The following is a 21,789-nucleotide window of genomic DNA, read 5'->3' as shown; positions in this document are numbered from 1 at the left end:
CTGGTTGCTTACTATGCATGGTGGACTGTTTCCTTTTCTAAGGTTCCCCACCAATGTAGACACCCCAGGACTTTGTACTTTCACTCACTTTCTTCCTCCTCTATATAAATGGCCTGCTATTACTGAGTTCAAATCCTATTCATAGCTTCACCGATGACAGTACACACCATTTCTCTTTTTCATTTGATAAATCATAAAAATTATATTAGAAGCCTTAATGCTACCAAAATCCAGTCCAGTCTGATTTCTTGCAAGAAAGATCTCATGTTGCTTTGATATCTGGATATTATTGAAAGTAAAGATTTCTTTACTTTCAATAATATCCAGATATCAAATTTCTCCTCTTGGGAAATCTAATCATGTTTGGATATCACCATCAGACTTTCCTGACACAAACAGCTCAGTCATAATTTCTGCAGCTGATAAAAAGTCAGTTTACTTTTCCACTGAAGACAGAAGGAATACTGCAAACATTATTTGTGGTAGTGCATCCAAATCCTTTTTAAGATTGCTTGATGCTATTCATTAGAGAGAGCAATTTGAATAACTGATGACTCCTATCTCACAAATCTCGTCTGATCGATCCCTCTCTGACAGATGTTCAGTTTTCTTGGGCATCTTTATTATTATTATTACGTGACACCTTCAAGGAGTCCAAAGACACGTCAAGGAAGGGCACCTACTCTACAACTCTCCATCTCCACTATCAATCCACAATCCACCAACTACAATGAACCACAACTATCATCATCATCTACACCAATGCTGTCTACTGCCCACCACCATTAATATTTTCACAGACATTCACAAACATTCGAATCCCACCATGCCCATGGTGGGATTCGAATCCACAGCCTCTTGGCTGGAGAGTGGACATGCTACCCACTTGGCCAACCAGGCCAGCATTTGAAATGAATAATGTTCTCCTGAATGGCTGCTATCACTTCTCTACTTTCTTCCAAAACTCTGAGAACATGATTTTTGAAAGTTTATTTTTCACTTGGTTAGAGTATAATAAAATTAGTTTAATCCTTTATCCAAGTGTGAGCAAACAAAGTTTGCGCCTGAAAGTATCTTCAGGACTGGGGTAAGGTAGTACAACACCAGGGCAACTCGTTGCAAAGGTGGAGCAAGATACCAACACTCCTATCTCAGTATCTCCTATAATGCAAAACACATCTCCTTGCGGATATGTCTAATGTTATGCATTACGGGAAGGGCCACTACCCAGACTAGTTTCGACCTTTATTGAGGTCTCTTCAGTGGGAGCCAGGCCCAAGTGGATATACCAGGCAGAAGCATTAGCAGGTCATCTCTACCTATAGGAGTTGCCAAATGGTGTGCCACCCTGTTTTAATAAATTACTCTGGATTTAGAGAAAGATGTTGAAAGTTTATTTTTCACTTGGTTAGAGTATAATTTTAAGGGTACTGGCCCTTCCCTTAATGCATAACATTAGACATATCTGCAAGTAGATGTGTTTTGCATTATAGGAGATGCTGAGATAGGAGTGTTGGTAGCTTGCTCCACCTTTGCAACGAGTTGCCCTGGTGTTGTACCATCTTACCCCAGTCCTGAAGATACTTTCAGGTGCAAACTTTGTTTGCTCACACTTGGATAAAGGATTAAACTAATTTTATTATATTCTGAGAACATGAGTAGCTGCCAAGTCAACATCCATTTATCATCCAGCTTCAAACTTACCAAAAGAACTGCTTTTCTTGCTCCTTCATTCCATCTACTTCTATTCATTGGAAAACTCTGTTGGAAATTCATTGGAATTCATTGGAAAACTTCTATTCATTGAAATACCTGAATACCCTCCCTTCCTCTATCTTCCCCAAAGACTACAACCTTCAGCTGTTCAACAAACATGTCAACAGATTTGGATTCTTCTCTCTTCTTATCTTCTTACTCCCATACAGTATACTGATATATCATAGGTCTGACAACCTTTCATATGGGGAGTCAGAATAACAAAAATCTGGGACCTAGTTTGAGATAAGTTACTGATGACAGATTGTATTCTAAAATTAGGGAGATAAATTGATTAGAGTGAAATAGGTGAATAATGAAATGATGCAGGAGCTGCAGAGGAAGACGATGTTAGAAGTAGAGAAGATGGTACTCACCAGCAGAACACAAAATATAAGACACAGGCTAGGAAGGCGAAAAGTATAGAATGAAAGGTAAAATTGGCATATGAAAGGAGACTGACTGAAGAAGCAAAAACAAAACAAGATGAATATGTGACTCACCAGTTGCTGGACATGGCACATGATACAATGGATATAATCTGTGCAACTTGTGATACACATATATCCACTGAAGATATAGTCGAAATGTTCAGTGAGTATTCCGTCAGTGGATTTCATGTTGGGGGGGGGGGAGGGAATATATTGTTGGATAACATTGTATAGTGTTGGATAACATTGGAAAGGAAGAAGAGAGAGAGAGAGACTGGCATTTCAGGAATGTGAAGTACTTGGAATTTTAACTAAGCCTTGTATTTGCTAATAAGAGCCTGTGTGATTGGGTGGGATATTACAGCATATACAGGTATTAAAAGAATGTGCAAAGGAGTATAAGGCAAAAAGGAGTATAAAGGTTGATAGTGCCCTTGACTTGGTTGTTCAACAGAATCTGACAAATGAACAGTCTATTAGGAGTAGAAGGAAGAAAACATAGTCCCACTGCATAAGAGACAATCCAAGTCAGTGGTGGTAAATTACAGACTAAGGTGTGTATCAGGTGCAGGGGTGAAGATGTTAGAAAGGCTGGTTAGAGATAGAATATAAACTTGGATTGACGAGAACATTAATCTTTCCAGAGCAGCATGTTTAAGAAGAAGTCATGCTTCACCTAGTTGGATTTTCTAATAGGAGGAGAAGCATATTAATCTCTCTGCCGGCCATGGTAGATGAAATAGCAAGACCTAATTGCACTTCTTATCCATGTTATTCAATAAGTGTTACAGAATAGTATCCAGATTTTTCTGGACATCTATAGATGTCATGGCCGTTTGGGATGTTAAGAAGAAATGCTTATAAGGTAATTTTTCTAAATTGTGTAAAAGCATTTGATAGAAAACCACATGACAAACTACTATTGAAACTGAGGAGAATGGGAATGGATAGTGAATTTGTAGCCTGGTTGCTGTGAGGGTTGGTTGATAGAAGCCAGAAGTTGTGTTTGGTGAAGTGATGCCTCAAAGAAAAAAGGTGACAAACAGATTCTGTTCTTGAACCACTTGTTTAATTTATATATCAACAGTAAGGTTCAAGGTTTGAGAGGAGATATTCAATTGTTTGCTGATGATGCTATATTGAATAAGAGCAATGCTAGGAAGTCTCTGATGTAGAATTGTTATGGAGGGATTTGAATAGTAGGTTGGTTGGTTGGTACTTGCAAATGCATGGAGCCAAGTACGAAGTAATTACTTTGACCAGAGAAAATAGAGCAAGGATTGGTGAAACTTTGCCTGAAGAGGTAGAAGACATATGACATCTTTTTTGATGGGTGGGAGGGGGGGGGGGCTAGGGAGCCAAGTATAGTGGACATTACAAAGAAAAAGTTGTAAACTTTACCCATTAAACTGCTGTCATGAGTGTAATGCTAGAGAGCTGACTTTCATTCAGCGAAGTGAATGACCTTGAAGGTCATTCACTTCGCTGAATGAAACAGTTTCTAGAAACAGTTGAGATAAGCATTGTTCACTTGTAGTTAGTCTGTAGGCAGTTATAAAAGAAACACTTGGGAAGTCATTTTGCCAGAATAATGTCTAACGTTAAACTTGAGCAGTGCATTAATCCCAAATTCCTTGTGAAACTGAAGAAATCGCCGACCAAGTGTTTGAAACTGTTGCAGGAGGTGTACGGTGATAATGTAATGTCACATGTGCGAATGTTTGAATGGCACAAATGCTTTGCTGAAGGTCGAGAAAACGTTGAAGATGACAAACGAACGGATCGCCCTGTCATGGCAGCAACCGAACAAAACATTACGAAAATTAATGAAATTGTCTGCAATGATTGCCGATTAAGCATTTGGACGATAGCAAACATGATGCACATTGATAAGGAGACTGTACAACAAATTTTGCACGAGCAATTGAACATGAACAAAGTCTGCACCAAAATGGTTCCAAAAAACTTGTGTCAGGAGCAGAAAGATGTCTGGAAACAAATTTGCACTGACATCATGGAATGGCTGATAGCAGAGTTGGACTTTCAGGAGAAGATCATCGCATGTGATGAGATGTGGATTTTCCAGTACAATCCAGAAACAAAGAGAATCGATGCACTGGAACACTCCCACGTCACTGAGAATGATAAAAACAAGAATGAGCAAGTCAAAACCGAAGGCAATGCTGATCGTTTTTTTTATATCAATGGTCTGGTAATGGTTGAATGGGTACCAGAGCATCAGACAGTTAACCAACATTATTACCTTGAGGTTCTGGCCAAGCTGAGAGAACGAGCGAGGAAGAAGAGACCCAATCTGGGGAAGAACAATGCTTGGATTCTCCATCAGGACAATGTTCCAGCCCACATTGCACTGTCTGTAAAGCAGTATCTAGCTGATAAGAAGATCCCAGCATTGGACCATCCAACTTGCTCACCGGACTTAGCTCCATGCAACTTTTACCTTTTCCAGAGTTGAAATTCCGAATTGAAGGGCAACCATTTTCAGTCAGTGGATGAAGTAAAGGAGAAAATGGCAGCACTACTGAAGCAGATAACACCTGATGATTTGCAGCACTGCTTCCAACAATGGAAAATTCGTATGCAATGGTGTATAGATAGAGGAAGAGAGTATGTTGAAGGGGGATAACAATTAAGTTGTACAATTGTAATAATAAACCACATTTTTGTAACCAGTCTCATTATTTAATAGCCACACCTCGTAAGTTGATGAGAACAGCCTATGGATATATGTGGTGAGAGAATGAAAATAATGTACAAGAGTCATATGAATAAAAAAGTGAAAAAAGTAACACTGGACATTCAGCACCAAAGTTGGGTGGTGAATTATCTAATGCTGATTATGTCTTCAAGATAGCAGTCTGGAAATAATGCTAATAAATAGTAATACTGTATGCTTACCCAACAACACAATGAGCAGCTGTCAGCACATGTTTATCTGTAATTAAAATTCCACCACAGTATAATTTAAGAGGTTCATTATAAGTTCTTGAGGCTGAAGCAGATATCTTAACAAGAGCTACCTAATAGTAAAAGAACAAACGTGAAAAACTGACATCCAGGTAATTTTTATATTAAGGAACAATTAATTTGCAAATATTCATTACCAACTTGTGAGCATTTATACTTTTCCATACTACAATCTTTTCTATACAACAATTAAGCAAAGTTGTTATTTCACCAGTAGATGACGAAGATTTTGTTGTTCAGTATCGTGTGATGAGGGGGGGGGGGAAGAAATTTTGATATCCCACAATGAGTTTCTGACTCCATGGAGATCGGATGTTAATTATAATATTAATTATTTGCGATTTATCATAATGTTACCATAAAATGTAGTCTGAGTTGGTTATGAATGAATGTGGTGTGTTTGCATTTGCAAGTTTTTTAGTTCAAAGTATTTTCCAATATACTGACTAAAATTGTCTGGGTGACAATGAATCACTTACATGATTCATTGTTACTCAGCCTGCCACCATTTAAATATCACATTTTTCAAAGTATAATACAAGATTTTGTAGAATCCTTTGCCTATGGCATGTATGCTTCCTGTCATTTAAAAATATATCATAAGATATGGGGAAGTGCACATTTGCATGAAATGTAAAATGTGGGAAGGGTTGAGTGATCTCAATATAAGTTCTAAGATATCTCAAGTTTCAGTGGCAGCAATGGTGCTAATGAAATGTGTTTGCTGGGAAGTTATGAGTAGTGTGAATGAGAGGAAGGAGGGAAGGTGAGCATCATGTGTGACTGGAGATATGAAAGATCTAAAGGATGGTACCAACTGTATCAGAATCTTTAATAAAGGTAGGATGCTTGGAAAGGGATAGAAGTATTGAGAGAGGAAGTGGAGGATATGAAAAATGATTGACTCAAGTGAAGGGAAAGTATGAAAGTAGGAGAGAGTATGGAGAAAACCAGAGAAAGAGAGGGAATGAGATAAGGTTAAGACATACAGGAGCAAGGGAAAGAGATGAGAGGAAGGCAGATGATGAATGGGAGAGCAAGGGGGGGGGGGAGAGAGAGAGAGAGAGAAGGATGCAGGTGAGTAAGGAATGATGGTGAGCAAGTGATGTATGGAGATTTAATGATTCATGGTATGCAAAATAGAATGTTAGAAGAGTGCTTGCCTGGAGGAATGATAGAGTGTGTACATGGCAATAAAGCAAGGTGAGAATGTGGATGATATGATTGTTACAAATGATCGGAGAGGTAGTGTGAATCGGGTTGCAAGTGATTTAAGGCTATTATTAGTAATTGTGCAGCACGGAAGATAGTAGTGTTTCAACCAGATGTAATAATGCAGAAGTGAGGAGTAGAGCAGGAATAATGAATAGCATGATAGTGAGGATGTGTTGAAAGAAAGGTCTGGAATATGTGGAAGCTTGAAGTGTATTTGAGGGTAGACGATAGCTGTATACAAGATATGACTGCAGTTGAGCATGGAAGGGTGTAAGCATCTGGAGAGATTGTTGTTCTGAAAGAAACTAGAGTTGCTAGAATTGATGGGAGCAGAGGTAGCATGATAGGGATAGTCACATGGGAGATGGGAGAATGTAATATATTGAAGAATCAAATGGAATTTAGTGGGATTAATAATAGGTAGCAAAATGGTGACAATGCATTGATGTTTCTCTATACAGATGCTAGGAGGATCAGGAATAAAGGAAGTGATGGTGGCACTGATAGCCTCAGGCTGTCCTAAGATTACTGGAATCAGTGAATTGTGGTTGACTGAAGATGCTGTTCTGACAGGAACAGAAGTAGAAAGGGTATGACATATTCTGTCAGGATAGAAAGGGCAAATTTGGAAGTGGAGTGTTACTTATAAGTGATGAATTGAGTCCTCTCAGACTGGAGAATTTGGAAGGAAATATATGTGAGTGGCGACGGGCAGGACAGGATATTAAGTAGGATGTTTCTATTAAGCCAGGGACAGAGGGGAGGGGCAGGATTGGGCAGGAAATCTTTAAGCAGCTAAGTTTGGCAAGTGCAAAGCAAGTCATCAGAAGAGGAAAATTTTAACTATAGTTAAATTTTCCCCTTCTGATGAAAGGGGGAAATTTTTGGGGAAAGGAAGCAGCATACGGTAATAAGGGAGTGAATATCTGAAATTCTTGAGGGACAAATATCTCACACAACATGTAGTAGTAGAGGGATAATGAGGATCGAGAGTTTGGGATTTGGTCTTTGCATCAGAGGAACTGATTGTAACCAAGATGCCAATGGGACATCTCAGTTGTAACTTGGGGCTACATATTTCCTGATATGTACCTCCCCCCCCCCCCCAAGGGATGTACAGGTTACTACTAAGACAGCACTACATTATTATTAATCTCCTATACAGTCTTGACTTGAAGGCTGAATAGACATGCAGAAGTTCGACAGAAAGGATATGGAATTATAAGGCAAGTGTCTATAATAACCTTAGAAAAGCACCTCCGTAGCACAATTGGAAGAATGACAGTACATTACACCCTTCGATTAGAAGAGGCCTAAGTTCGATTCTCATCATGATGGGAGGAATCTTTATACGGGCTTTTTCAATTGAAGGTGAGTTAGCCGATCTCATACGGAGGTAGCAAGGTTTTTTCTTTCAGAAACCAGGTTTTTCATCTTGCATATACAGGCAAATTGGCCATCAGAATACATACACTTTGCAGACAAAAAATACTGTCATTGGTGGTGATGGATGGTAGATGGTGTCAATGGTAGTTATGTGTAGCAGAAGAATTAAGCAGTAGGGGAGATGCGTGTGTAGCAGAGTCAAGTAGCACACCCTCTCATTATGAGTTCTTGGAAGTGTCACATAATAAGGATAAAAAAATCAGCTTGGGGCAGTTCTATGGATGGAAGAATTGCAAGGAGAGATATCAGCAGTGCATGGAGCTAATGAAGAAATATTTATCAAAAGCAATGGCAAATAGCATTCCTCAATTGGACAGCAGTTGCATGAGGAATAATAAGACTTAGGAAAGAAAGTGACCTAGTATAATAATAAAGACAAAAATAGAATACAATGACAGATTAGCTCTATAGTCCAAGGAAAATCCTAAGGAATTCTTTTGTTATGTGGCTAACAGGAGAAGAAATGATTGCAGAAAAATGATCCTAGTAAATGGTAATAGAGGTAAAGTGGCCTGTGCAGATGAAACAGTGGAGCTGTTCAATGATCAGTTTACTGGGGCATTTCCTGCCATTAATCTCCTATCTCCTGCAGAGTTTGGTGGATAGAAGAAGGAGAGATGATATGATTGAGACTTTTAAACTGTTGAGAGGTAGTTACAGGGTTGACACTGGGGAGTTTTTTCTCTTGGTTGAACAGCGGGAAGGAGTCATCCCTGGAAGTTACGAAAGGAAACTGTGAGAAAGAGGGTGAGGAATGGTTTCTTTGCATGGAGGGTGGTTGAACCGTGGAAGGCATTGCCTAATAGAGTGGTGAGAGCAAGAACGGTCAATGCATTTAAGGAGCGGTATGATAGACTTTGTGTTTCCTAGGAGGGACCTCCCTTGATGAGTCTTGATAGACTTGTGTTTCTTAGAAAGGACCTCCCACAATGAGTCTTTTGACTCCATGGAGGCCTGAATAATAATAATAATAATAATAATAATAAATAATTTCATCTTGATGATTAAAAACTATTTTAATCATCATCATCATCAATTTCCTGATATGTACCCCTGAGGGATGTACAGGGATGTTACATTATTATTAATCTCCTATCAACAATTTTCCTCCAAATTAATCTATTAGTTGTGAGCACTACAATATTGTCATATCTAACATTTGGTGCTTCTAAGGCACTTCTGACTGAATCAATCCACCTAGGTCTTCCACTGGGTCTCTTTCCTGCCATCTTGGCATCTAACGCTTGTTTTGCTAACCTTTCCTAAAACATTTTTAAGTAGCCATACCACCTTAGATTAGCTCTGCTGACACATTCTTAAATGCTAATAATGTCAAGTTCCTTTCTAATATATTCATTTTTAATATGAGTCTGCCATTGATGCCATCAGTTCACTCCCCTAATTTTTCTCAGAACCCTCAAATCCGTGGTGTCTAATCTTTGATTAAGTACTTTATTTCTAACCATCTCTCAGATCCATAACTTAAAACTGGCCTAAACACTTTCTTGTATACTGCTAGTTTGGTGTTTTGGCTGATTTCTTTCTTATTCCATATAAATTTATTCAGCTGGCTACCCACCATACCAGCTTTGCTTATTCTGTTGTCTGTTTCCAGATTCAACCTGCCATCTTCACTTAAAAACTATGCCTAAATAGCTGAGATATTTTCCTTGTTCTATAGGATCTCCATTGAATGCAGCTGATGTTTTTTGCCTATGTTCATAGTTTGGTATTTTTATTGCTGAATTTCATACCAAATTTGTTACAGCTGTTATTCAATTTAGTGAATCATGAAGATTTGCACTAGATGTGTTTAGGATTACAACATTATCTGTGTTGATTATATAGAGAAACCTGTGGAGAATTCATGACTAAATTTAACACACGTGAACTACAGTAGTAGGTTTTTTATTATGTAAATATTTCATCCTAGGTATCTTAGGACATCATCAGTACAGTATGGCAATACTAGGAATACGAATTCTGTCAGACATTGTTGAACTTTTCAAATTTCTTATCACTTCTGGTTACTTCACATGGAAAGGAAAAATCTACAAGCAAGAGGAGGGAACAGCAATGGGGGTCTCCCTTGTCACCCAACTTGGCAGATCTGTTTATAGAACATCTAGAAGAAAAAATCCTCATGTTCAAACCCAAACCAAAACTCTGGCTTCGATATGTCGATGATATCTTCGCAGTCTGGAGTTATTCTGAACAAGAGCTACTTCAGTTTTTAGAAAAAATCAACCTTCTTCATCCTCGCATCAGATTTACATTAGAAAGAGAATCCTCACAAGGTATCCCCTTTCTGGATTTCCATATCCAAAGAAAAGAAGATGGTTCCATCTCCACCTCTGTCTATCGCAAACTGACATTTTCAGGCTGCTACTTTCACAATACTTCAGTTCATCATCCCTCTCAAAAATTTGGCATCATTAAATCATTGGTAACCAGAGCACACAGATTATGCTCCTCTGAGGATTCTCTAAAACAAGAATAGGAAATAATCAAAAACACAGCCACTCTAAATGGTTACAATCTCAAAACAACTCAAAAAATCATCAGCAATTTCTCCACACTTCAACCTAGACAAGAACAACCCCATAGGATTCCCATACCTTATATCAAAGGCATCTCTGAACGGCTCTCAAAAATTATGAAGAAATACAATCTTGCTGCCACCTACCAACCCATCAACCAGATCCAAAACTTGTTACCCTGGCCTAAAGACAAACTTTCACCTGGTGTATACGAGGTTCCATGCTCCTGTAAAGTCCCTTATTTTAGACAGACAGGCAGATCAGTTTTTAAATACATTTTGGAACATCAAGACCATATCCACCTCATCAAACTGCAAAAATCAGGCCTCGCTCAACACGGAGTTGAAAACCCAAACCACAAGATCCATTGGAAAAAGACAAAACTTCTACACAGATCTTCATATAAATATGAATGCTTATAATGGATAGACATGCAGGAGTATCAAAGAGATGGGAACTTATGTGGAATTATAAGGCAGGTGATTATAATAGTCTTAGACGTCAACTTCGGGAAGTTTCATGGAGGGAGGAATTGGAAGGCTGGGATATCACTAGTGCGTGGGAGATAGTGAAAGAATATTTGTTATCAGCAATGGTAAGTTGTATACCACGAGTGAAGAAGAGGACGCAATTTGGAGTAAAGTGGATGACAAACAATATTAAACAGGAATTACATGCGAAAAAGAGGCTATGGAAGAGATATAAGGAGACAGGTGAAGAGATGCATGAGGAATATAAGACACAGGCCAGAAGAGTGACTAGTGTGGTAAGGAAAGTGAAACTGGAATATGAGAGGAGATTGGTCCTAAGATCCAAAGAAAATCCTAGGGAATTTTTTAGCTATGTGGCCAGTAGGAGGAGAAATGACTGTGGAAGAATGATATTGTGTGATAAAAATGGGAATAGAGTGACTGATGCAGAGGACATAGTGGAATTGTTCAATGAACACTTTATTGGAGTATTTCATCCTAGAGGAGTCAGTTTTAATGCTAGAGGGATAGGACTGGTTCGAGGTCTGGAGGTACAGGAGGAAAGTGTGTTTCAGATACTGAGTACTCTGGATGTCAGTAAAGCTGTGGGACTGGATGGTATTTCACCATGAGTTTTGAGAGAATGTGCTAGGGAATTGACAGTGCCTTTAACGTGGCTTTTCAATGAAAGTCTGGCTTTCGCAAAGGTGCCCAGGGAATGGAAGGAAGGCAAGATAGTGCCATTGCATAAGGGTGGTAACAGACTGGAAGTGTCTAATTATAGGCCAGTCTGTGTGTCATCAGTAGTTGTTAAGATCTTGGAGAAAGTAGTGAGGGACCGTATACAGCATTGGGCAGATGAGGGTAATGTTATCTGTGAGAATCAACATGGATTTGTGAAAGGACGCTCTTGTTTTAGCAATATGCTAGCCTTTTATAATAAAGTTACAAGAACATTAGATGAGGGAAAGGCATATACTGCAATTTTCTTAGACTTGGCGAAGGCATTTGACAGGGTGCCACATGATAAGCTGATATTTAAGTTGCAGCACATGGGTCTGGATGTCAGATTGGTCAACTGGATTCTGGATTGGCTGTCTGATAGGTATCAGAGAGTTGTGTATGGTGGAGCAGTTTCCAGGAGGCAGAGGGTTACAAGTGGGGTCCCACAGGGCTCAGTACTAGGACCTATATTGTTTAACCTTTATATCAATGACATAGCCAGTGGATTGCAGGGGGATATTCAGTTGTTTGCAGATGATGCAAAGCTGGGAAGGATTATTAGTAATAGTGCAGATGTGGTAGCCCTGCAAGAGGATTTAAATAAGCTAGATAGATGGGCAAATGAATGGGGGTGTCAGTTTAATGCACAAAATGTAAGGTCTTGAGGTTTGGGAAACATCGATGGGATGCTGCATATTCTATGGGAGGAGTTATACTGGAGGAAGTAGGGGAGACAAGAGATCTGGGGGTTGATGATTGATAGAAACCTGAAGTTTAGGGGACATATTGCAAAGGTGGTGAAGGTAACACAGAGGATTGCTGCTATTATGAGAAGGACACTGACCTGCAGAGATAAGAGGGGTATCATTCCGTTGTATAAGTCTCTGATCAGACCACACTTGGACTATTGTTCTCAGATTTGGTCCCCAGGATTTCAAGGGGATAAATTAACTGTGGAAAGGATACAAAGACGGATGACAAAGATGGTTTCAGGACTGTACAAGGATAGTTATGAGGATCGGCTGAGAGAATGTGGACTGTTGACACTGGGGAGTTCTTTCGCTTGGTTGAACAGCGGGAGGGAGTGACGACAAGAGGCCATCCCTGGAAGTTACGAAAGGAAACTGTGAGCAAGAGGGTAAGGAGTGGTTTCTTTGTGTGGAGGGTGGTTGAGCCATGGAATGCGATGCTTGATGGAGTGGTGGGAGCGAGAACGGTCAGTGAGTTTAAAGAGTGGTATGATAGACTTTGTGTTTCTCAGGGGGGGGGACCTCTCCTTGATGAATCTTGACAGACTTTATGTCTTAGGAAGGACCTCCCTCGATGAGTCTTTTGACTCCTTGGAGGCCTGAATAATAAAATAAAATAAAATAAAATAAAAAAGAAAGTGCTGAAGCCCTACTCCACAGACCAAATCTAAACTGCAATGATGTTCTTGCCATCCCTAAAGTATGGGAAATCGTCATACAAAATTGTGTAAAATAATAACTTAACTGTAATTAATTTTAATTTAATTTAAGTAATTTAATTCAATTTAATTTAATTTAAGTTCAGGCCGCAATGCGCCACTGCAGGCAATTTGGATTCCACTGTACGTATGCGCCCTTTCTTTTGTGATTCCTAGTATTGCCATAGTGTATTGATGACGTCCTAAGATACCTAGGACGAAATATTTACATAATAAAAAACCTACTACTGTGGTTCACGTGTGTTAAATTTAGTCAACATTATCTGTATAAAACAAAGAGCCAAGTCTGGTATCTTCAATTCTAATGTCAGGCCTGATACCACTTTCTTTCATAATATGATCCATATAGATGATTAATATGAATGGGGATAATGTGCATCCTTGTCTTACCCCTGATTTTACATCAAACCATCTTCCTTATTTTCTTCAATTCTAATGCTATCTTACAACTTAAATATAAATTCTGTATTACTCTGTATAATGTTCCATTCGCCCCATATAATTTTAGTGTTTTGAAAAGCTTTTCCAGATCTACAAAACTTAAATATAGATCCTTGTCATATTCCCACGATTTCTCTCTTCATTTGGCCTGAACCCAGCTTATTCTTCTCCAAGTTTCGTTTCCACAATTTTTCTCAACCTCTTTTCAAGCATACTTGAAATTATGTTAAGTTATAACATAACTTTTCAAGTGTGCTATCTTAACTGTTCCAGTTAAGATTTATGCCAGCATCAATCTTAACTGGAACACTAAGTAGAAAGATTGCTCTGTAATTCTCACATTCAGTTTTATTCCCTTTTTTATAAATGGATACTATGAGCTCTTCTCCAATCATCAGAAATTCAATCTTCTGATCAGGCCCTCTGAATTATGCAGTGTAACCACTGCAGAACTTTTATATCTTCATATTTGAGTATTTCTGGTCAAATATCATCTAATCCAGCTGCCAGTCCACATTTCAAGCTTCTGACAGCTTTTTATACCTAAGTCTTCATATGTACTCCTCTTGAAAATTTTCTAGTAAAGTTCTGTCACTGTTTGGTTCATTTACAATCTTTCAAAGTAATTACTCCAGACATCTAGGATATCCTTATCTTCAGATTTTATGTCACCTTTATCATCTTTAATTCCTTGTACAGGACTCTTTCCTCCATTTCTAAGCTTCTTCGATAGCCTCCAGAACATTTTGCTACCTTCCTAATATTTATTTTCCATACTCTTACCAAAGTCTTCCCATGACATTTGTTTAGCTACTTTTACACATAGCTTACCTCGACTACATTTTTCTCTGTATTCTTTAGGCCGACTTATTTGCTACAAACTTTTGGTATACTTTCATCTTTGTCCCAACTGCTAATTTTATTCTTATGCACACCATGGTGTTTTTATTTTTCTATCCTTGCAGAAAACTTCACCACATACCTCCCTAGCTGAATCAATCAATGTCTTCTTCAGAGTTTGCATAAGAGACTCCAAGGTTTGGTTCTTGTTTTCAATTTCTTTCATTTTTACTTCAACAATGTTTGTATAGTTGGGTCTGCAATTTACTTGTAAAAGCTGCTCAACTTTAATTCTTTTTAAAACTTTCTTACATACTGTTCTTTTCAATGTGATATCCATTTTTATCCTGCTTATACTAAGTAATTGCCACTTCCAGTTTCAAATCCTCTGTACATTCTTGTATCCTGAATGAGCATGAAGATATTTCTATAAACAATGACGTAGTTGATGAGGATTTTCTTATTTCTTGTGTCTTCTCTACATGTGAACTTGTACACATCTTTATGTTGGAACATGGTATTACTAATGGCTAGTTTGTGTCCTGAGCAGAAATCCAGTAAATACTTACCATTATTATTAGCTTTGCCCTTTTCTCCAAATTTTCCCAAATGCTCCTATATGCCTGGTGGGATTAATTTTATTCTCTGCTGTTCAGACCTTTAACAAGGACCACATTTTCCATTTTCTTTATTTCAGCTGCCTATTCTAATGACTCCAAAAATTCCTCAACTTCTTCTTTAGAAAAGCCTTATTGTGGCTCCATAGGCATAAATAAGCTTCATTGTCCATGTCCCCATTTTGAAGTTGGCTCAAATAACTCTATTTGAAACTGCCTTCCAATCAAGAAGTTTATCTTAAATGTTTGGTGCTGAATGCTATCACTACTCCCTTTCCTTGATCATTATTGCCTGAATATAACATCCTATACTTATTACTTAGTAAGATCTTGGTTTGGCAGTACAAATTAACACTTGTAACACACACACACAAAGGCAACACTAAATGAAACACATGGATATGACTGATCCTTTCTTAGTGCTCCAGAGTAATGATGATACTCTGGAGGTCAATAAGGCAGTTGGACTGGATGGGATTTCACTGTGTGTTTAGAGAGAATGTGCTAAGGAACTGACAACTCCACTGGCCTGGATGTTCAATGAAAGTTCCAGCTCCTGAGAAAGTGCCCAATGAATGAAAGGATGGTAAGATAGTGCCATTACACAAGGGTAGTGGTATAGAGGTAGTTCTCACTTTACGAATTTTTATCTTTATGAATTTTTTGGATCAGAATTTTTATTTTAAATTGTACTCGGTGAAGGACGTAAATGATCGTATGAATGTAATGATCAGTTTGAATGAGCCTTGGAGATGTGAGTGTGTTATTCATAGTTTTCTTCAATTACACCTGATTTTTTTATTTTGTTTTCTTTTTAGCTATAACCCTTTCACTGTGATTGCGATGTTTAAAGCACATTATTTCAAAGAGACTTTTGAAATGTTAATAGAAGCAGCTGATAAAGATGGAAACTTTTCTATCAAAGAGTTTTTGAAGAGATTCAACATTTTAGACGCTATTCGGGCAACACAGAGCGAGTGACTGGCATAAAGTTTCCAAAAAAACTGTGAAAGGAGTATGGCATAAATTTTTCCCTCAGTTTGATGATAATTTCGAAGGCTTTGAAGACCCAACAAAGATTATGAATTCTGAAACTCAAGCGATCTTAAGTATTGCTCACTAGTTGCAAATGAAAGTTTCGGAAGGTGATGTTAATGAGCTGCTTCAATCTGACACTATGGAACTCTCACCCAATGATCTCCTTGAATTAGAGGAACAAGAGTGGCGCTAGCGTCGCTGTAGCACGTGGCGGTGAATTTGAGCTGTGTAGAAGAAAGCGATTTTTAATCGGTGAATAGTCCGCTTTTTTCCCCGTTTTTCTACGTTTTTGAGTGCTAAATTGTTTCTCTGAATACAAGTGTACTTCAGTGGTTGTTTTTTGGAAGTTAATTGCTGTCGCGATATAATATATTTTGGTACCGTCGGAATCGAACGCGTAACGATGGAAGACAAAACGAAGCCAAGTTACTGTATTTAGTTATATTTCATTTATTTAATTATATTTAGTACTTAAATGTTCTGATGTTTGTACTTTTTTTTCCTCTTATTTATTAATTGAATAATTATTAAAGATTACGCTACTCAGCAGTAAGGAATGATGGTGGATTCAGCAGCAGTCGCAAGTGGCGTAACGCCAAGTCCTCTGCCATTTAAGAACTCAATTATTAGCAATATCATAAGGGACTTTGTGGCATGCAGTACTTGCGGCATGTATGCGTCTCGGGAATTACATGTGGCTTGTTAAAGAGAGTGGAGAGCGTATGTGCGCAAAATGCAGGCAGTTGGAGGAAATAAGTACATTAGATATATCGATATCCGACTTTGTTGCTCCAGGAACAGGGAATGAATGTAGGAAGACAAGTAGTGTGATAGGAGAGAATGAGAAAATAATAGTTGATAGTGTGAAAGTTTAGGAGATGGTTTTGTTTGGGAGAGTGAATTTAGATTAAGAGTGACTGACCTGCAGAGGGAGATAGATGAGTTGAAAGAGGAGGTGGAATGTCTTGTGAATGAGAGCAGAAGTATGAAAGATAAGATTAGGAGAATGGAAGAGATAAATGCAAGGCGAATCAGAGTAGGAGAGAGAGAGAATTTAGGGAGTATGAGTGAGAGGTATGGGGGTGCTAGAAGAGGAGAGAATGGAAACAGTAGAAGAGAGGGAATGAGAGAGAGGTATGGGAATGCTAGCAGACGAGAGGATGGAAACAGTAGGAGAGACGGAATGAGAGAGAGATATGGAAGTGCTAGAAGAGGAGAGAATGGAAACGGTAGGAGAGATGGAATGAGAGAGAGGTATGGGAATGCTAGAAGACAAGAGGATGGAAACAGTAGTAGGAGAGACAGAATGAGAGAGGGATATGGAAGTGCTAGAAGTGGAGAAAATGGAAACAGTAGAAGAGAGGGAATGAGAGAGAGGTATGGGAATGCTAGCAGACGAGAGGATGGAAACAGTAGGAGAGACGGAATGAGAGAGAGATATGGAAGTGCTAGAAGAGGAGAGAATGGAAACGGTAGGAGAGAGGGAATGAGAGAGATGTATGGGAGTGCTAGAAGAGGATAGAATGGAAACAGTAGAAGAGAGAGGTATGGGAATGAAAGAAGAGGAGAGAATGGAAACAATAGGAGCGAGGGAATGGTAAGAGGTATAATGTATGGCGACTCAATGATCCGTGGTGTTCAAGATAGGATGCGTGAGGAGTGTTTGCCAGGAGGAACAATAGAAAGGGTGGCTATGGCAATTAAGAGAGGTGAAAGGGTGGATGAGATGATTGTGATGGTAGGAACGAATGACTTGAGTGTTAATGAAGTTGGGCAGCGAGAGATATGAGATTTTTGCTTGAGACTGTACGGAAGAAGACAGAGAGAGGAAAAATAGTGTGCGTGTTGCCTAGGTATGATAATGATGAGCTGAGCAGAAGAGCAGTGATATTGAATGGCATAATAGCGAGAATGTGTGACAAGAGAGGACTGGTATATGTGGATGCTTGGAGTGCGTTTGAGGAAAGAGAGGAATTGTATGCGAGAGACCATTTACATTTGAATGAGGAAGGACGTAGGCATCTGGAGAGATTGCTGTTCTGAACGAGTCAGTGTGTCCCAGGGAGGAGGATAGCAGGGGTGGCCTCTTGTGGGAATGGATACTTGGGAGAAGGGAGACAATGTCAGGTAACACTGAGCCCAGTGGAGTCTAGAAGGGATAATGCTGGGTATAGAAACAATGGCATTTATATGCTTTATACTAATGCCAGGAGTATCCGGAATAAGGGAGAGGAATTGGTGGCACAGATAGCATCAGCCTGGCCAAAAATTATTGCGATCACTGAGACGTGGTTGACAGAAGGGGATATAACAACAGGAATAGAAGTCACTGGGTATAGCATTTTTCGTCAGGATAGGAGGGGAAAGCGTAGTGGTGGTGGGGTGCTGCTTATGATAAGTGATGAGCTATGTCCTCTAAGAGTGGAGAATTTGGAAGGAAGTGAGACAAATGATTTTGAGAGCATATGGTGTGAGGTAGAGGTAGGCAAGACAGGATATTTAGTGGGGTGTTGCTACAGACCCAGGAGCACAGAGGATGGGGACCAGGAGATGTTTAGACAGCTAAGTTTGGCAAGTGCAAGAAGAATGATTGTTATGGAAGATTTTAACTTCAGTAGTATAAATTGGAGAGAGGAAGATGCATGTAGCAATAGGGGAATGGAATTTCTAGAATTCTTGAGGGACAAATGTCTTAGGCAACATGTAACAGAGGGAACAAGAGGTTCAAAAGTTTTGGATTTGGTTATAGCATCAGAAGAGTTGATAACTGAGTCGACATCTCTCCCACCAGTTGGAGAGAGAGAGTGACCATATGGTGTTGCCTTGGAAAATGAATAGACATGCAGGAGTATCAAAGAGACAGGAACTTATGTGGAATTATAAGGCAGGTGATTATAATAGTCTTAGACGTCAACTTTGGGAAGTTTCATGGAGGGAGGAATTGGAAGGCCGGGATATCACTAGTGCGTGGGAGATTGTGAAAGAATATCAGCAATGGTAAGTTGTATACCACGAGTGAAGAAGAGGACGCAATTTGGAGTAAAGTGGATGACAAACAATATTAAACAGGAATTACATGCGAAAAAGAGGCTATGGAAGAGATATAAGGAGACAGGTGAAGAGATGCATGAGGAATATAAGACACAGGCCAGAAGAGTGACTAGCGTGGTAAGGAAAGCGAAACTGGAATATGAGAGGAGATTGGCCCTAAGATCCAAAGAAAATCCTAGGGAATTTTTTAGCTATGTGGCCAGTAGGAGGAGAAATGACTGTGGAAGAATGATATTGTGTGATAAAAATGGGAATAGAGTGACTGATGCAGAGGACATAGTGGAATTGTTCAATGAACACTTTATTGGAGTATTTCATCCTAGAGGAGTCAGTTTTAATGCTAGAGGGATAGGACTGGTTCGAGGTCTGGAGGTACAGGAGGAGAGTGTGTTTCAGATACTGAGTACTCTGGATGTCAGTAAAGCTGTGGGACTGGATGGTATTTCACCATGAGTTTTGAGAGAATGTGCTAGGGAATTGACAGTGCCTTTAACGTGGCTTTTCAATGAAAGTCTGGCTTTGGCAAAGGTGCCCAGGGAATGGAAGGAAGGTAAGATAGTGCCATTGCATAAGGGTGGTAACAGACTGGAAGTGTCTAATTATAGGCCAGTCTGTGTGTCATCAGTAGTTGTTAAGATCTTGGAGAAAGTAGTGAGGGACCGTATACAGCATTGGGCAGATGAGGGTAATGTTATCTGTGAGAATCAACATGGATTTGTGAAAGGACGCTCTTGTTTTAGCAATATGCTAGCCTTTTATAATAAAGTTACAAGAACATTAGATGAGGGAAAGGCATATACTGCAATTTTCTTAGACTTGGCGAAGGCATTTGACAGGGTGCCACATGATAAGCTGATATTTAAGTTGCAGCACATGGGTCTGGATGTCAGATTGGTCAACTGGATTCAGGATTGGCTGTCTGATAGGTATCAGAGAGTTGTGTATGGTGGAGCAGTTTCCAGGAGGCAGAGGGTTACAAGTGGGGTTCCACAGGACTCAGTACTAGGACCTGTATTGTTTAACCTTTATATCAATGACATAGCCAGTGGATTGCAGGGGGATATTCAGTTGTTTGCGGATGATGCGAAGCTGGGAAGGATTATTAGTAATAGTGCAGATGTGGTAGCCCTGGAAGAGGATTTAAATAAGCTAGATAGATGGGCAAATGAATGGGGGTGTCAGTTTAATGCAGCAAAATGTAAGGTCTTGAGGTTTGGGAAACATCGATGGGATGCTGCATACTCTATGGGAGGAGTTATACTGGAGGAAGTAGGGGAGACAAGAGATCTGGGGTTGATGATTGATAGAAACCTGAAGTTTAGGGGACATATTGCAAAGGTGGTGAAGGTAACACAGAGGATTGCTGCTATTATGAGAAGGACACTGACCTGCAGAGATAAGAGGGTTATCATTCTGATCAGATCACACTTGGACTATTGTTCTCAGATCTGGTCCCCAGGATTTGAAGGGGATAAATTAACTGTGGAAAGGATACAAAGACGGATGACAAAGATGGTTTCAGGACTGTACAAGGATAGTTATGAGGATCGGCTGAGAGAATGTGGACTGCAGAGTTTGGTGGATAGAAGAAGGAGAGGTGATATGATTGAGACTTTTAAACTGTTGAGAGGTGGTTACAGGGTTGACACTGGGGAGTTCTTTCGCTTGGTTGAACAGCGGGAGGGAGTGACGACAAGAGGTCATCCCTGGAAGTTACGAAAGGAAACTGTGAGCAAGAGGGTAAGGAGTGGTTTCTTTGTGTGGAGGGTGGTTGAGCCGTGGAATGCATTGCCTGATGGAGTGGTGGGAGCGAGAACGGTCAGTGAGTTTAAAGAGTGGTATGATAGACTTCGTGTTTCTCAGGGGGGACCTCCCCTCAATGAGTCTTGACAGACTTTATGTCTTAGGAAGGACCTCCCTCGAAGAGTCTTTTGACTCCTTGGAGACCTGAATAATAATAATAAGAAGAAGAAGAAGAAGAAGAAGAAAGAATCTAAAAAGAAAAAGACAAAGAAGATAGCGAATATGAAGCTCCAACTCAGTTTTTTACTTTAAATGACCTAGAAGAAGCATTTAAACTTCTCGAAAAAGCTCAAGCAATCTTTGAATCACATGATTTAGACTTTCAATGATTTAGTAAATTTTCCTGCTTCTGCTTGCTATCAAGCTATTTTAAATGAAAAGAAGCGAAAGTCGACAAAGCAGATGACACTCGAGGCCTTCTTTGAAAAAAAGAAGGCCTCGAGTGTCATTTCTATATCATTTCTATATCACCTGGAGATATAGAAATGAGCTAATTTTTTTTTCAAAGAATCTTTTTTAATTTAAAATTTTTCTTATGTTATTTTTTAAACGTGTAAATCTTGGGCAGTAAAGTCTTTCCTTTTCGTTTAATATTCATTTAATATTTTATATATTTCTTCCGCCAAACATAACTCATGCTTATAGCATTATTTCTAAGGCAAATAAACTCCCACTTTACGAACGGTCACCAGAAACCAATTAATTCGTAAAGTAGGAACTACCTACATATGTAGTGATAGTGGTATAATGTTGGCATCAAACTATGTTTGTATATTTTCTGTGATTGTTAAGATTTTGGAGAAATTAGTAAGAAATCATATACAAAATTGGGTGTATGAAGATAATATTATCTGTGAAATTCATTGAAGGGCACGCTTGTTTCACTAATTTGCTTTTTTTTTTTTACAGTAAAGTGACAAGAGTGGTTGCCACTTATTTATTTTGCAAAAGCATTTGATGGGG

General features: G+C 39.1%; 1 protein-coding gene across 1 annotated transcript in view; it reads right to left on the bottom strand.

The window, feature by feature from the left end:
- LOC150109470 (venom protease-like) overlaps positions 1-21,789 on the bottom strand; it is an 81,710-nt gene that overhangs the window by 21,528 nt on the left and 38,393 nt on the right. Inside the window, exon 3 of the mRNA XM_090402429.1 lies at positions 5,106-5,227. Coding sequence (XP_090258555.1) covers positions 5,106-5,227 — 122 coding nt within the window. The remainder of the gene's footprint in view (positions 1-5,105; positions 5,228-21,789) is intronic.

Source organism: Typopeltis vanoorti, chromosome 2 (assembly GCF_054136105.1).
Source record: "Typopeltis vanoorti isolate ZY-2024b chromosome 2, IOZ_Tvanoo_1.0, whole genome shotgun sequence".
Taxonomy (NCBI): Eukaryota; Metazoa; Arthropoda; class Arachnida; order Uropygi; family Thelyphonidae; genus Typopeltis; species Typopeltis vanoorti.
Note: the sequence above shows the minus strand (reverse complement) of the source record. Positions and strands in the feature narration are given on the sequence as shown.